Consider the following 17,820-nt stretch of genomic DNA (forward strand, 5'->3'; position numbering starts at 1 on the left):
TAAATTAACTAGGGCTGAATCACTCTGTGATCTCAGCTGCATTAACATTCATGTCAAAGGCCTCACAGAAAAGTCTGCCCATTTGTAGATGAGTCATTAGGGCTCCTTCCAAGCTAATTGCAGTGTCAATTTCTTTTTGATAGAGGACTGACAATAACAAAAAGTACCAGGCAATTTGTTGAGGAAAAGTTTTTAGCTAGCTGAAAATAAATTTGTTTTCTTCATGTTGCCTAAGAACTATCTATGTAGTTACAATTTGGTAATAATCAATGCTTTTATTTTAAAAAATAAAATGACACTTTGCATAGGCAATGTAAATGGCAGCCTCACCTTGTGATGAGTTAAATACATAAGACAGCTTGCTGATTCTGTCAGTTTTGAGAATATTACTTACTACTTTTTACATATTTCGAATTCTAGGAATATAGTTATCTTCATACAAACCTAATCTAGACATTTGCATCTAGATACAGAAGTATAATATACTCTAGTGTAGAAGTATAGAATTTTTACTGGACTGAAACTCATATTTTGGAGTTGACATTAGATTTATAAGCTCTTCACCATCTTATAAGATGTAATATGTCAATTAAAAATTTGTTCTTTTTATCTGTCTTGTTATAATTCAGTTTATTCTGTTGATTTAAGATTTCAGTCTTGGCACTTAACCTAAAATTAAGTTTTTATCTGGTTTGATAGCATTCATGGCAATGTTTAGGGTAGAACTGGAAACAAGAACTAAGAAGAAATAAAATTAATGATCCACAAGGGAATACACATTGCATTGACATTCGTAGTCATGTTCTAGAAGACAAGCTCTTCTAACAAAAATTTTGTAGCTAGTTAGTGAAACATATAAAATAAACAGGGTTCAATTTAACCAATCATAAATGGAATATTTTTACCAATATACCACTCATGAGCCCAGTCACTTGGGCTGTGTGAGTAATACTATGTGTGGGTAATAGTTTTAGGGATCCCATAAATTATTAGAGATTTTTTGCTTTAGAATCCTGTAAAAGAAAAAAACAACTTGCCATCATCTTAAATCCCATTCTTAAACTCCATATTTTATCAGGTTTCTCCACCCTCTCTCCACAAGTTTTGATATATTCATTTAAAATGAGTTCTGTGAATATATCTTTTTACTATTAAATGAGATACGTAGAGTTTAAATACTGAGAGTAATTCTTTTCATTAAGGTTTATTTTAAATTAATAAGTTGTTTGAAATTCTTACAATAGCAGTTTATGTAGTGCTAATTTGGTTTTTAAGGCTGCAGTACCCTTACAGAGGTGGTAGTTCTTAAACACGTTTTTGTTTTTAAACTGTGCAAATATTACCATGAATCAATTAGGTAAACTGGAAGAATAAAGCTATATTGTTAACATCGTTAACATTATATCTACTATCTTGAGCACAAAAAGCAATTTCTGTGCTAAGATGATTTCCTTTGTATGACATAGTACAGTGAAAATGGACTAGAGCAGGAGTTAGATGATTCATGACCCATTTCTATCTGTCATTTATTAGTGGGGTGACATTTAGGCAAGTCATTTAGCCTCTCTCTGCCTGAGCATTTTTTTTCCTGCAAAATAGGAATAATTAAAAATGGCCCTATAAACCTCAAAGAAAATCTGGGAGGATCAGAAGATAATTGTATGGGAAGGATATTATTACTATTTTAGACCCTCTCTGCTGTTTACCACCCTAACACTTTCCTACATCCTTCTCCTTTACCCTTTCTTTAGAGATGAAAAAGGAAACCTTCCTTGTGAAGACCTGAGAGGACATATGGTGGGCAAGCCAGTGCATAAGGGATCTGAATCACCAAATTCATTTCTGGATCAGGAATATCGAAAGAGGTTTAATATTGTTGAGGAAGATACTGTCTTGTATTGCTATGAATATGAAAAAGGAAGATCAAGCAGTCAAGGAAGACGAGAAAGCACTCCAACTTATGGTAAGAGTTCTTCTCTTACATTGACATAAGAACATGTCTACCATGGGAGTCTCAATTTCTTTTAAAAGGCTTTTGAATTATGAAAATTTCTTGATAGCTTTTGAATCTTCATAGTTAATCTGTTTCTGTCCTGTGCTTCTAAGTGGAATCTCAACAATATGAGGCATGACATTAAAAATTATTCTAAATTTTCCAAAGATAAGAAAGAACAGTAGGTGGCATTTTAGCTCATTAATGATTTATGGAAACCTTTTTGAATCACATGTAATTTTTGTATGTCAGATGTTACCAAATTAGAATAATTCAAGGATTTTTTTTTCTTTTTTTAATGAATACATACTGTTGACATGACTTCTTTAAAATAAAATTACGTCCTTATTCCTCAGAGATTAAAAAAGTCATTAGGGGGCCAGCCCAGTGGTTAAGTATAGTGGGTAAGTTCACGTGCTCCACTTCGGCAGCCCGGAGTTCGCCAGTTCAGATCTTGGGCACAGACCTACACATCACTCATCAAGCCATGCTGTGGCGGCATCTCACATACAAAATAGAGGAAGATTGGCACATGTTAAAATCATTAGACTTTTCAGGGGAAAATCTCATCTCAATTTTTTATTTTTTAAGAAGCTGCAAAATTTCAGTGGAAGTGGATTTTAAATAGGATGGACATACTGTATGTAAGGCAAAGATAGGCCTACAGTTACCATGTCCCTGGGATTTTTTTATCTTTGACTCGGGTTTTCCCATGTACAACCAAGAAAGTAACCCAGTCACAATTACTTAGAATTGATATAGTGTATCTTAATTATTTGCAGCTAAAGTTGTCTAAAGTTAACATGCAGAAGCCCATGGTCCTCTTGTAAGAATGAATGGATTTAATTGGAAGTCCGTGCTCCTCCCTTTCCAGTTTTCAAACTGATCATTTTCAGTGAGGAGCTTATGCTTTGGGAAAGGACAGGATCCCTGTTGATTAGTCCCGACTTGATCAGTGAGAGCTGAGACGAAGGAAAGTTATCTTTAACTTTGCATTTCTACCTGCCCTCCTCTCTTGGCCACCATGGCCATATGCCTATATGCCTCCTTCCTGTGGTCTCAAAAGATTAGTCCTCATGTGTCTTATTACACATGGCTTCTTTCCTTACAGCTTTTTGGTAATAATTATGTATGAAAAGTTTTGCCCAAAATGATCCTAAAGAATAGGCACCATACTTACCTTACTTTGTGTTGTTCTGTGTACATGTGCTTTTTATTATAAGAATATGTAATATATTTTTTAGCATAGCTCCTCAATTATACGTCTCTGGTGGCACTTATTTTAAGCTATCATAATTTGAAGGTTTTTGCACCTTTGCTTTTCTCCTATTATGTTGCACTCTGCAATATAGAGGCCTGGCATTTTTGTTATCCCTGCCCCTGTCCCATCACATAATATAAGATTTTTATTTTTATTTATTCATTCCACAAGTACTTATTGACTTCTTGCTATTGGATAGGCAGTAATGCATGGCAACTCTTCTTTTTTTTTATGTCCCAGAATTTTCTGGCTATTTTCTACTTATGTTGAAGTAGATAAGAATGTTTAATTTAAGGGGAAAGTATAGTCACCAGATGAAGTTGATTACTGGAAGCTTTATAAAAGAAGATGTTAAGTAAGTTCTTACTCAAATGGCTGTGAGTCATTGGTCCCTTCAGACTACAGTTGAAAGTACCTAGTGCTGTCATGTTCCACAAATCATCTCTTTCTCAATAAAATAGAATACTGTTTAAATTTTAGAAAATTTAGATATACTATAGATGTTTGATATATTTTTGTAAACCACTTAGGGGGAAAAAAATGCATATATGTTTAAAAGAGGGATAAGGAAGTAAAAAAAAAATGCTTTTTTAAATTTTTGATCCTGAGAGTTTGTTTAGACTTTTGAGCCAGAAATATGATCTGAACCTTCAGTGGAGATACTTGTAGATATTTCAGTGGAGATTCCCTGAAGGTTGTGCCAGGTAACTAGCACTTCAACGTATTTACCTTTTTAAAATCAGATGTTAAATAATAAAACCTACCTATCACACACATGAATTTGTGGCCATGATTTTCCCAAAGATTAATTCATTTGTTAACTCATTCATCTAATATTTGTTGTGCACACAAAGTCAGCCAGGCCCTGGGGATGCAAAGGCAAATAAAACATAAGTCCTCCAGAGAGAAGAAAGAAGCAAAGACATGCATTGCAGTCACATTAGGGAATTAGGCAGGTGTGGACAAAGTGCTGCAGTCGCCCGCGAGCTGAAGCCCCGGAGTCGGCCTGGGAAGTCACATAAACAGAAGTGATGTTTATGCTGAGTTTTAAATGATGCATAGCTATCATCTTGGGTTTCTAAATGCTAGTTTTCTCCACCAAATACGTGGCACCTTCTCATACCTAGGTTTGAGATCTGAGGGTTCATATAAATCTCTCAGCCCAGACCCTAAAGGCCCTAATACAAATTACTTAAAACTTTCATAAGCAATAATGTATGACAACTTCTTTATTTAACCTATAAAGAGGTCCCATTACATGGACACCCCAAGTGTGACAGTATTCTCTTGGATTTAAAAATAATGATAATGAAAATACATGATCTTGCTGAAGAATATTGCAGAAAAAACTAAAGTACCAAAAAATTCACATTTGATATTTACTGAAAATGACAGTAATTTAACTTGTTAGCACTCGTGTGATACCTTAAAATGCAGTGTATAAGTCCTTTAGCCTTACAGTGTTCAACTCAGTCCTTAGTCACAAATACCATTATCTTGAAGTATGTGGGCTTAGCCACCATTACTCTCTGATTAACTTCCCAGATGACCTGTTTATTCAAAGAGGTTTAGAGTTAACATTATAAGTGTCTACATAGGATTTTGAGAAGAAAAGGAGAAACATGATTCAATTCTTAGCATGTGCTTTTAGTCAAATATGTATATACTTGTTATATTCTCTTAGTATATCCATATTTAAAAGTTAGACACGGTGACAGAGAAACACAGATGTAAAGAAAAATACTAGAAAATATCCCAGTGTGCACTTTAAAATATATTGTCTAACCAAGATTCTCATTTTATATCATGGACCCACTATGTGTTGCTAAGAGTGAGTTAAAAGAATAATTATTCGCTCTAAGCTATTAGACAAGTACAATGTGGATAGACAGTGGATGACTTTGCTCGAAAATAAGTAAATAATATCTGTTGAGCTTTTATATATGCCAGGCACTATTCTAAACATTTCAGAGGCATTGACCCATTTAATCCTCACAACAACCCTGTGAGGTGGATACTGATAAATTCCTTATTTTACAGGTGGGTTAAATAACGTAACAAACTAGTAAGTAGTAGAGCTGGGATTAAGTACCCGTGGATATATGTTGACTCTGCCAGTGGTACTAGCTAACTAAATGTGATGAAAATAATTTCCAAAAATTGTATTACTCCTTCCAAATTCAAGTATTTGATTTCAGACAAGCAGAACCAGGTCTGATTTTGTATGTTCTTGTATATGTGGTTTTGTATTTACTGGTACTATAATAAACACGTATTTACATAGACATGGCCCTGACAGACCTTAGGAAAAGATGGCTAAATTGAGGGGTAAAATTAGCAAGAAAGTGTTATGTCCTTTTTAAATCAGAGAGCATAAAATAGGTCTTACTTTCCTAAAAAGATAGACAAGAATAATTTCTGGAAACACAGATAGAGCAGGGGAAGCAACCTAGATTAGTGGTTACTTGGATTGGCTGTAGCATCAGCCATACTTGATAATCATGTTCTTCATCTAATTACTCCATTGTGATCTTTAGGATGTTAGCATAGGTCTCAATTTTCCCATTAGTTAATTGAAGGTAAATATCTGCCTCATAGACTTTTTGTGAGAATTTAATGCCAATGCATTGTAAATTGCCTAGACGGTGCCCAGTTTGTGCTAGGCATTCATTTTCACTGTTGTCATTATTATGTAGAAACTTTAATGTTGCTAAGATAATAGATTTTAAGTATTCTCACCACAAAAACAAAAGGGTAACTATTTGAGGTGATACATGTGTTAAATAGCTTGGTTGTGGTAATCATTTCACAGTGTATACATATATTAAATCATGACTTTGTACACCTTAAATATATACAATTTTTGTTTGTCAATTATATCTCAATAAAGCTGGAAAAAACAATAAAAACTTACACATCTCAGCATGTAAATAATAATAATAGTATCAGCTATATTAAATTCTTTAAAGAATAAGATGGAGTGAGGTAGTTCAATTAAAAAAAGAGAAACTTTAAAGTGAAAATACAAAGAGAGGAAAAGAATAGCCTTAAATCACTGTAACTATTTGGTCTCATCTGCTCATGCTTCAAAGGCAAAGGTTCAAATTTGATAAGATCAGTTGCTTGGCAACTTTTCAGAATGGTAATATTTCTCATCAGCTTTCTCTTTTCGCTGTTCACAGACTCCTTGCCCTTGCTATTCCATCATAGCACATTTCTATGCATAGAAACCTGCTAAGGTAGACGCAGCTGGCTAAGTCCCTTTGTGGCTGTGAGTGGGCATATTTTATAAGAGTAGGAAGAAAACATATTCTTTACAATTATATCACAGAATAGTATTGATTTGAAGGAATCCAGACCTTTTTTGGTTTATTGAAAATCCAGAACCTCACAAAAAGCACACGAGTGAATGCAAAGCTGGTGTTTTAAAAATGCTCCTCATAAATGTTATTTGTACGCATTGTGCATTGAGGAAAATTAATTTCTGTAGCATTCATTATACCTGAGCATTTTCCACTTGAGTAGGTGGGGCAAGAGAAAACCAAATACCCTGTCCTTTTTATTCGCATGCCTAGCAAATGGCTTGAAGTGACTTACAGCAGCGTGATGAGGGCCTATGGGCAAGGACGCTGTAAGCTGAGTTTTATCAACGTGAAGGGAAGATATTATTTGTAGGTTCCTGGGTCTCGTATCATGCTTCAATATTGCCTTTCTCTTTGTCTTACAAATTCATTCTGTCTTTTGGGCAGTTAAATTATAATTAATAGCATTATTTAAAACATTTCTTAAAGGATAAAGCATACACAATACATTCACATTTCTTTATTTCCAAATACAGGCCTGCTCTCCTGTGATTTTCGAATATAAATTATCTTTCTGATCAGGTAAAAGTTCAGCTATCATTCATCAGCTGTGCTAGAGAGAAAATAAAATGGGATTCTAACCGCAGGAAATTTTGGTGTTTAACTAAAATGCACCACTTCCAAAGCAGAACTAACCATAGAAATTAGTGATTCAAAAATGCAGAAATATGAGATGTGTACTGTATTCACAGGAATTCTTATTGCTTTGGAGTTACTTAATACATTTCATAAAGACTGCATGTTGGTTAGCTTCACAAAATGATTTTGAATATCAAGCTGATGGTGATAAGGGACCATGTAATTGATAGAAAAGTAGTTCAGCAATATTTGGGCATAAAAATAGAAAATAGTCTGTTCCTAATATAAAAATTAGAATAATCACCTAGGGAAGGCACTCTTCCTTAATTTGTATAATTTTACTCATAGAAATAGCAGAGCATGAGTTTTGAGGTCAGATAGACCTGAATTTGGTGTCACAGCTTGGCCTTTAATAACTGATTGAAATTGAACTTGAGCCTTAACTTTGCTACGTTTTTGTTTCCTTATCTGTCAAATGGGATAGCAGTATTACTCATAGTGTTTTTACGAGCATTAAATGAGATAATGTATGTCAAGTACTTAGCACTGTTCTCACCTCATAGAAAATGCTTAAGAAATGGTGCCTGAATAGCATAATAAATTACTGCTGCTCATACATAAAGTGTCCCAACGATTGTCAAGTGCTGAGGGATCTAATTAATACTTCCTCCTCTCCTTCTGGAGGAATTTAATAAAGGACAAAAGGGCTGGAAGTATTCCCTCTACCTACCTGATAACCAGCCATTTAAATCATAGCAATTAAAAGGAATATGAATAGTGTGTGTCCATTTGTTTTGGTTTGGTTTTGAAAAGTAGAAGGAAGAACATTCAAGTAGCTAATAACACTAGAAACTGCCCTGATCCAAGTCTTAAGTTCCATTATGAAAATCACTAGCTCCTGCTGGGCAGAAAGGCCTAGGTATAACATCTCAACATCAGAATTCTGAAAACGATTCCCACCCCACACCTTTTTAAAGGTTAAGATTAGTTGCTTAAAAAAAAAGGAGAGAGAAAATAACGTGGGGGTATTTTGGTGAGGAAGATTGGCCCTGAGCTAACATCTGTTGCCAATCTTCCTCTTTTTGCCTGAGGAAGATTGTTGCTGAGCTAATATCTTTGTGAATCTTCCTCTTTTGTATGTGGAACACTGCCACAGCGCGGCTTGGTGAGCAGTGTGTAGGTCTGTGCCTGGGATACAAACCCATGATCCCTTGGCCGCCAAAGCAGAGGGCATATAGTTAACTACTACGCCACTGGGCCGGCCCTGAGAAAATAATTTATAAATTAAATAAAACAGTTGGAGACTCCCAAAGAAATGAAACCCGGCAAGAAAAGATCACCTCGAAAGAATTGAAGGTACTAGGTAATGAATAAAACAGTAAGATTTTTAAAAAAAGGAACTTTTAATGAAGTTACAGAGAATTAATACGCAGATAAAATGGGAAGATTAACAAACCAAATGAACAAAGCCAGTGCAAGTATCAGAGGAAAAAAATAACTCTTTCAAATGAATTAATCAACAGAAAGATATGAACTGGGTGAAATAGTACTTCCTTTAAAGACAAAATGGACAAGCCGAGAAGAGAAACAGCCTAACTCAGTGATTCTCAACTGGGGTCAGTATTGTCCCCCAGGGGACATTTGGCACTTTCTGGGGACATTTGTAGTTGCCCTAACTGGGGGTAGAGGTGTTACTGGCATCTAGCCTTCAGAGGCCCAGGATGCTACTAAACATCTTGCGGTGAACAGGGCAGCGCCCAGTAATAAAGAATGATCCAATCCAAAATGTCCAAGAGTACTGCTGCTGAGAAACCATAGCTAACTGAAGAATCAACTGCAGACAAATTGAATACAGAAACTGGTATATATGACTAGAAAATCAAAGCTCTTGTATGACACAGGGCCAATTACCTTTTTTTTATTCAAAGAATCTGGGAAGTTATTGCCCTGGGAAGATAGACCTACATTTATTCACACTTAGCGTATTCTCTGGGCAGAATAGTATGACGTTGTGAGTGTCTGGGATGACCTACTCTGCTCTATAATAGAAAACATAATCATGACAACCTCTGGAGCAGGAGAGGACCTATTGTCCCTAGTTGAAATCAGAATACATTTTCCCCTATGGGAAAAAAAATATTATAAATTGCAGCTAGGTAAAATTTAAATAGAGCAGTTAGAGTTCACTTTCAAATCACAATATGGCTTAAGGATCCAGCGTTTTCCTAAATATATTCTTCAGATTACTAGTTCTGAAAAAGAATCTTTGTAAAAGAAGGAGGTTGTATGGTTAAATAAGATTGGGAAGCTCTGCATATTTTATCCCCCTCTTGGAGATTAATAAATGCACATTAGCATACTAAAGGCTCTGAAGGTCTTGTTGAATTTGGGTTAGACTGTTGTTTCCCAAATGTATTTGTACATTGCATCATTTTTGGTTTTGGTCACAAAATACTTATTAACCTCCCAATAGAACTAATGTTCAATGGAATATATTTTGGAAAATGCTGAAATAGACTCTTGCAGCTCCTCTTAAAGACCCATATACCAATGATAAAATTTCTTTGTGTTTTAAGTTCCAAATAGCTAACTTACAGTTAAGTATTTGGAAAAGCCAGTAATTTTAAGTTGAAGCCTGACCCAGCAGACAGCTTGTTGAATGTCATCTTCATTTTATCTTGCAGAAAAGCCATTTTCTAAAGTAAATCTTATTTGTGATAACAGTCCAAACTAAAGTAATAACTACTAACTGGAAAAATCAGTGCATGATGTTCCACTCCAGGCTCCTTGTAGAATTACTGGTGTCACTGCTAGACAATTTGCCAGAAATCATGGAGGAAATAGATCCCCAGCGATAGAAAATGGCAAGTGTTACATCGAAACTTTTTGAAAAAGAAATGACTAAAAATTGTACACTGATTACCTTAGTGACTGGAGACATTAGAGCAAATAATTAAAACAATATACAGCCACTTAAGACTATATAAATGACAACTTAGGATTGTTTTATAAGTAACACATCCTGTCAAACCAATTTATTTTCCATCTTTGTTAAGGCAGTGAACAACAAAGTTACATCCACGGTTTATGTTCTTGTCCTCCATTAGTTCTTCACCTAGCCTTTAAGAATCTTTTAAAGGAGTTGTAAACTGGCTGGGAGGACACTTAAACAAAAAAAAAGCAACAATCATACATGTGATTGAATTATTTTTGAAGAAAAATGAATTGGATTTTTTTGTAATGCAGTGGCCTTGAATTTATCACCGAGCCAATCTGATGTAGTAAAAAGAGCATTGGGATAGGAAGTTGAAAGTCTATATTCGTGGACTGACTCCAATACTGATTATTAGTGAAATTTTGAGAAATTAACTTTGGTGTGTCTTAAGTTTTTCATCTCTACCTTTCTTGCTAACTTCACTGAATAGTATGATCCCAAAGAGAAAAATATGTGAAAGGAATTATAAAGTTACTACAAGATGTCGTTTCATTTATTTCAAACGAGAGTCTTCAATTGATGGTCTTAATCATTTTCTGTTTTACTTTTCATACAAAAGGGTGACTGTCTTCTACATGTTGATAAGATTTTCAAGACACTGCCTTACTAAGATTTAAAAAATAGATTCCTTTAATTTGTAGTTAGTTAACTTGAAAATGGAAATTTTTCAACCAATAATATTTACATGCCTATGTCATCTTTCATGCTCACAACTCTATTAATGCTGAGGGCAGCAAGGGACAAGAGTGTTTTAGCATAGGTCATTTTTTTTACCCACCAGAGCCTTCAGAGGAGGACTCAGAACTCTTTTCCCACTTAGTATTTAAGCCATCTGAATCCTTCCCAGTCCTCCCACACCCCTCTAATGTAGAAGAATTGTCTTTATGCACAGTGGCAACATGTCAGCTAATAAAAACCTGGCTTTCCGAACTCTGATGTGCATAGCACAGTTGGTCTCTTGGTAGAATATTTACAAAAGGTAATTTGGTTCAAAATATAATTAGCCTTGGAATCAGTTGTTAAAAGTTCCATATAATTTTTGATGCAGTTCAAAATTTTCTCCTTCGACAGTTTTTATGTTACTGCCTATTTAAAATCTAGATCACTTTTAGAAAGCAGTAGGAAAATTCGCAAACAAGATGTAGCTTATTCTTTGAAATGAGATCTTAATTGTTTTTGTTCTCCATAAATGAAACAGAAGAGATTTCAAGTTAATAATCATTGGGTTTGTATTTGATTTATATTATTATAAGGCATTAGAGCCAATACCTTAAATAGTCATCATACTGTGATGTTTACAAGCCAGTTTTTTCCCAAGTTCTTTTATCCATAAATGAAATTTTAAAAAATATGGCCCTAAAGATCAAAGTGCCCATTCTTACTTATTTTAGTAAATCCAGATAGCTTGCCTTTATTCTTCAAAATTTACTGACTTTCCATCTAACTCAGTTTTATTCCTTTTGAAATGTGTGATTCTCTACCTTATATAACCTCGGGATGTTTTCCTAGAAATACAGTCAACCATCTGAAAGTAATTTTTCTGTCTGGTATGTGGGAAGTTTGATGGGTGTATGTGGCATGGTTATAGCTTAGCATTCTTTACTACACTCATTTTCATCAAAATATTGGCTAAAATATTCAGAACAGATGTGTATGTATATATTTTTTCTCCTTAGACTCTTGAGAAGCCTTATTTTGTGAGCAATAAGAGTGTGTCAGACTTAAGGAGAAATTTCCCTGCAATCTTTTTTTCAACTCTGGCAACTATAAGAGAGAAGATTACTTCTTAGGTGCTGTTTATCATCCAGAAACTTAATGATTTTAGCATGTTTTGGGAGAGAGTTTGTATAAAAAATGGATAAATGGAAAAAGACAGCAATTCAATAGTATTTTAACAGACATGGGTAGCTTAATACGGGAAGTTTCTAAATACGCAGTCAGGAGGCAGGACTTCTAGTTCTGACTTGATTACAAAACAGCTCTCTAAGGCTCAATTTGTTAGAAAAATGAAAGGAGTTGGTCAGATTGACAGAGTACCTTAATGGAAGCCAGGGATGGAGGGGAAGGGAAGGGAAAGTGAGAGGGAGGAAAATGGAAAGTTGACAGGAAGGAAAGAGAAGGAAACTGTGAAAATAGAAACTGACGGTATAGTTTGTACTCTTTTTGGTCCAATGTATGAGGAAAATCCCGTTTACTTTCTTAACAAGTAATCGGTCAACAAATATTGAGCAGTTACTATGTTTAAGGCACTGTACTAAGTGCTGGAGATACCACAGTAAACAACAGAGAAATTTCTCTTCCCTCATGAAATTTGCCTTCTAGAATGGGGACAGAATTCAAGCAACTAATTTAATAAATACTTATTTGACAACTGGCATGCTATAAAGAAAAATCTCTAAGAGAAAATGAGAACAAATACAGAGAAACTCGACCTACAATAAGAGATCAAGGAGAGTGGCATTGAGGAAATGAGATTTTTGCTTAGTTCTAAAAGATGCATGTGAATTTAGGAAAAGAGGAGAAGAAAACCAGAAGAGGACAGAGTCCTGGGTGTCAGGTGAAGAAAGGGTTACAAGAAGGAAGTAATCCTCTGTGTGAAATGCTGCAGATAGGTTAGAAAACTCAAGGGTTCTGAGAATTGTCTCTTGGATGTAGCAACACGGAGGCACTAAGTTTTGGTGAAGTTCTGGGCGTGAGAGCTTAATTGGAGAAGGTTCAAAGGAGAGGAGATTCCACATATGAGTGAGATCATACAGTATTTGTCTTTCTGTGTCTGGCTTATTTCACTTAGCATAATGTCCTTTAGTTTCATCCATGTTGTCACAAAGGACAGAATTTCCTTCTTCTTATGGCTGAATAATATTCCATTGTATGACTGTACCACATTTTCTCTATCCATTTATCCATTGATGGACACTTAGGTTGTTTCCCAGATATGGAAACATAGCTATTGTGAATAATGCTATAGTGAACATGGGAGGTACTGATTTCATTTTCTTTGAATATATACAGATGTAGGTTGCTGGATCATATGGCAGTGGTACTTTTAGTTTTCTGAGGAACCTCCATAATGGTTTTCATTGTACAGCCGTGCACCACATAACGACATTTTGGTCAGTGACAGACTGCATATATGACAGTGGTCCCATAAGATTAGTACCATATAGCTTAGGTGTTTAGTAGGCTATACCATCTAGGTTTGTGTAAGTACATTCTATGATGTTCGCACAATGATGAAATCGCCTAACAATGCATTTCTCAGAACATATCCCCATGTATGTATGTAGAAAAGAATGTAGAAAATAAGAAATAACAGCACATGATTCCTTCCTCCAGGATGATCCTAGTTAGAAAGCTCCAAATGTGCAACAGATATGAAAAGCCAAGTTACAAAATAATAATTTAACTATGAGACACTAGCAGAGATATCATAAGGCTTATGATAGTGTGTCAAATGAACTCTACAATTAATACATGTTTTATGCTTAGAGGAATAAAAAATTACTCTGAGGAAGTGGTCAGCAAAATTTTTAAATGGGCTCTTCATTTTTGTACTGTATTCTTGACTATTATTAATTTTCATCATGAATTAATAAACATAAATATTACTACCTAAAGAGACATCTTAAAATTTTCCAGATTATTTTTTAAAGAATTATTATTAATTTATGTATAGTTACATGAGAATGAGTCAGATGTATTTAATAAGCCTTAAAAAGTCATACGAGCATAAAAATACTTTGCTTGTATTAATAATAGTGTACATTTGATTTAAATCTAACAGTAATGCTTATAGTACTCTTCTTTTTTTTACCATCAGCACTACAGCATCAAACTATAAAGTTCACCTTCCTTTTGAACTTTGCTGTCTTGTGAAATTAAAATGCTGCTATATACATGCCGTGGCAAACATTTCTAAGCTGCAATGAAAGATTGTGTATTTGGAATTAGAAATAATTTAAGTCATTGTCTGGTTTTCAGTTTGCCAAGGACTGCTATTTATATAAGAATGTTACCTTATGCTATTACTTTAACTGTTTTTTCAAGTCTGTTTCAATATTTTAGCACAACAAAAAACTTATAAAACGTGCAATACTTACAAGCAACATTATTTGTTATAGCTAAACAAATAATTCACTTTTTAAAATACTTATTTTGATTTGCATTGCTAAATTCATAGCTTTATAACTAGAGAAAGCAAAAGCTTGATGTCCTCCAAAGTAAGTTTTAATTAAGGCTTTTTATCTCAGTTTTTTTGTTTAATTCAATATATTTTCCTCAATTTTGTCTTAGTAATATACAGCCTGCTTCTGTGAAAAAAAAATCACCCCATGAAAAGTCAGAGTTTAATTCTCCTGAAAATTTTTTCCTACGGTTAATGATATAACCAGACATATCAAAGGCTTAATTACATGCTTCAATGACTTAGCTCCATGAGGATCTCAGAGAAGATGACCCAAAATACAATAAATACAATTATATATTTCATATTCTCTGCATGAAGTATGTTCCTTCTTGGTTTTGTGCACATATATTTGACTCCAAACAACCAGTCAATTCTTTGAAAAGTATCAAACTAGCTCATATATATGTATAACATTATAGAGCAAGTAAAATAACTACTTATTGATTGGATTCTTCACTTTTCAAAAGATTTTCTTGGTGACATGTAGAAACAGTGTTAGAGCTGTCAAGTGCTTCAGTTTCAGTGCCCATGCTGAAATGGAGTTTATTTTAAAAACCAGATTATAAAAAAATAAGTTGTAGGAATTTTGAAAATACAGCATTCATATCATTGAATGTCTGGAGGACTGATTCTGCAAAGCAATTGAATAGACATGACAAAAGGAGACCTTTCCTAAAACCTTTACCCCACCCTGGATGGGTAGAATATATTGACCTGCATCAATCAGTTCACCCAAATTCCCTCTAGAAGTACAGAGATCTACTCCGGGAGAAATTTGGAATCTTAGGTGATCATTTATAAAGTCATTTGCACACCTTGAAAGGAAGTCATTAAATAAATGCTACATTTTTTGGCTCATTAATAATTTTATCATGTTCATCCTCAGACTTTCAGAGAGCTTAGCAAACTATACTAGGTAAACTGTATCAGCGTACATAAAAAGCCATGAGGTTGGCACATTTCCTTAAGAACAGAACTACAAGTCTCCTAAGTACCTGGACTGATCATAGTAATTGATCATGTGAAATTTAGCTGGCCAAGAAGGGAAGTGAAGAGGACATATGGTGACCTAGAGGTGTGGGAAGGTGGGAAGATCGGTACATTAGAGGAGGAAGGATTGTTGGACTTGGAGTGCTGTAGGAGATGCACTAGAAATGCGAAGGTGGTAGTTGGAAAATGGGATACTGGGAGGGATTACAACCTTTGCAGATGCCAACATAAAGCATATGACCACAGGAATGGGTGGAGGAGAGAACCTCCAGAAACTGAGAGGTCAGAAAATTGGAAGGTGAATATTGAAATCACCAAGAGTTATATCAGAAGTGGTGTTTGAGTGCCTGGGTTTGAACCCTGGTACTACACACTTACCAACTGTATGTCCTTGGGCAAGTTACATAGCCTGCCTCAGTTTCCTCATTTGGTAAAATTAGGGTCATGATAGTATATTTCTCATACTTGTGAGGATTAAACAATTTAATACTTATAAAACCCTTAGACAGTATGTGGCATTTGTTAAATGATATATAAGTGTTAGTACTATTATCCTGATCATCATTATGATCAACTGCTGTGTGAGTCTGCTTTTCATTCATTCAAAATTTATTAAGCAACTATCATGTGCCAGGTATTCTTTTTAAACTTGTCTGATTTTTGGCTGTTTTGTGCCTCAGGAATTTCAAGTTGATCAAAAACAGTACACTGCAGCCTCACCAAAAAGTTATTCTTGAAGGCTATGCCATGAGTTCTGCTTGCTAAAGTAAAATCCTGTTTAATGAGAATATAGACCCAGAGGAAAATGAGACAGGCCAAAACAGTGATTACTTGGATCTGGAAACTAGATTTGTTCATGACGGCAGAAGAGATGCTTGGAGCAGGCCCAGCTATAGGCCATGAAAGAGAATCTAGCCATATTGCTGAAGCATGATGATATCCAAAATATGTGGTGATAGGAATTAGGAGGCAGTGAAGATGGGAAGTTACCATTCTGGTGTTCCAACATGAAACAATGGGATAATGTCCTGGCAGGCAGCTGAAACACAAGGGGCTGCTATCTTGGAGGTTGACTATGAAGATATAGACACTTGGGCATTAGGGAATAAGACAGAGATCCAGAGATCCAGTTACTGAAAATGAAGTAAAATCACTAAAATAATGATCCTCTTTGTAAAGGAGCACACTCTTAAAAGTCTGGGGCTCCTAAGAGAGCAAACCTAGGCTGTTATTCATTATTTATAAAAAGTGCCTTAAGTCTGTCTTATCACCTGGCCAATTGCCACAGGCAGTTTCACCTTCTGGCTCAAAACACACATATTTTTCATCTACACAAATGCCAACCATAATGTTGCATATGAGTGAGTGTGTTTTGCAAACTGTAGCTAAAAATCAGTATAAGTTTGAGCGGACATGGGGAAGAAAAACAATGTGATGTGAATTTTGTTCTCTGTGTTTAGGCAAGCTACGACCTATATCTATGCCAGTGGAATATAATTGGGTGGGGGACTATGAAGATCCAAATAAGATGAAGAGAGATAGTAGAAGAGGTAAGTGTTCTAGAATTTCAGTGTAGGCTGGGTTGTTGGAAGAAAAAGCAAATTTAAATGTTCTTTAAATAGGATGTTATGGCTTCAGTGGAAAACTTTTCATTCGCTCATTGACTTGATGGTACGCCCAAAGCAACTGAGATCAAAGTTTGACTATCTTGATCCGTTATTAAGTATCTATCTTCTCTGAATGCCTCATAAGGGATTCAGGGTAGATAAGTACAGTGCAAAAAATGAATATCTGATTGTTATTTGAAAGTTAATATTTGGAAAACAAGGTCAGAAGTGTGAAACTGCATAAAAGAATTAAGATCAGTAAATAGAGTTTGTGATCAATCCCCATTGGTCCGCAATGCAACCTCATTACTTTGCTATTAATACAACCTTAAAATGAGCATTGAAGCACATGGGTAAAAGCTAATGGAAACTGAGCCAGTGACTCTAATGAAAACCATATAGAAATGGAAAAAAACTGCTTTGCTTTTTTTTCTCTTCTGTTTGCTGTTCAGGGTTATCTTCTTACTTGGGGGTGGGCTACACTTGAAGTATCTACCAAAAGTAAGTTTTTATGTTCACTTATCCTGCTATTGAGGTGAGCAGTAAAAGGAGCAACTGAAAGTCTCACTACTAAATGGGATTTGACCAAGTGTGGATATGATGGGCCCAGTGGGTCAGGCTGCCACTTCCACTTTCTGAAATAGCCATAAGATTGTAGATGAAAAATAAAACAAATCAAAACAAAACAAAAAACTATTCATAGAGCCTAAGCTCACTGAGATTCCTTCATGATATGTTTAACCCACTTGTCTGTTACTTCTAGTCAGTGTACAGAATTTATTCTATTACCACACAGATCCACAGGCCACACAGGAATAAAAGCAAGCATGAGTATCTACTTCTTTAG

The 17,820-nt window shown here is 35.1% G+C and overlaps 1 protein-coding gene across 7 annotated transcripts in view; it reads left to right on the forward strand.

The window, feature by feature from the left end:
* The window catches only part of CNKSR2 (connector enhancer of kinase suppressor of Ras 2), a 257,093-nt gene that overhangs the window by 149,410 nt on the left and 89,863 nt on the right, over nucleotides 1–17,820 (forward strand). For 4 of the 7 annotated variants that reach the window (XM_070501997.1, XM_070501999.1, XM_070502002.1 and 1 more), the window contains 2 exons: nucleotides 1,752–1,963; nucleotides 16,827–16,916. In XM_070501997.1, the coding sequence (XP_070358098.1) occupies nucleotides 1,752–1,963; nucleotides 16,827–16,916 (302 nt within the window). The remainder of the gene's footprint in view (nucleotides 1–1,751; nucleotides 1,964–16,826; nucleotides 16,917–17,820) is intronic. The other 3 variants (XM_070502000.1, XM_070502003.1, XM_070501998.1) reach the window with 1 other exon arrangement.

This window comes from Equus asinus, chromosome X (genome assembly GCF_041296235.1).
Source record: "Equus asinus isolate D_3611 breed Donkey chromosome X, EquAss-T2T_v2, whole genome shotgun sequence".
NCBI lineage: Eukaryota > Metazoa > Chordata > Mammalia > Perissodactyla > Equidae > Equus > Equus asinus.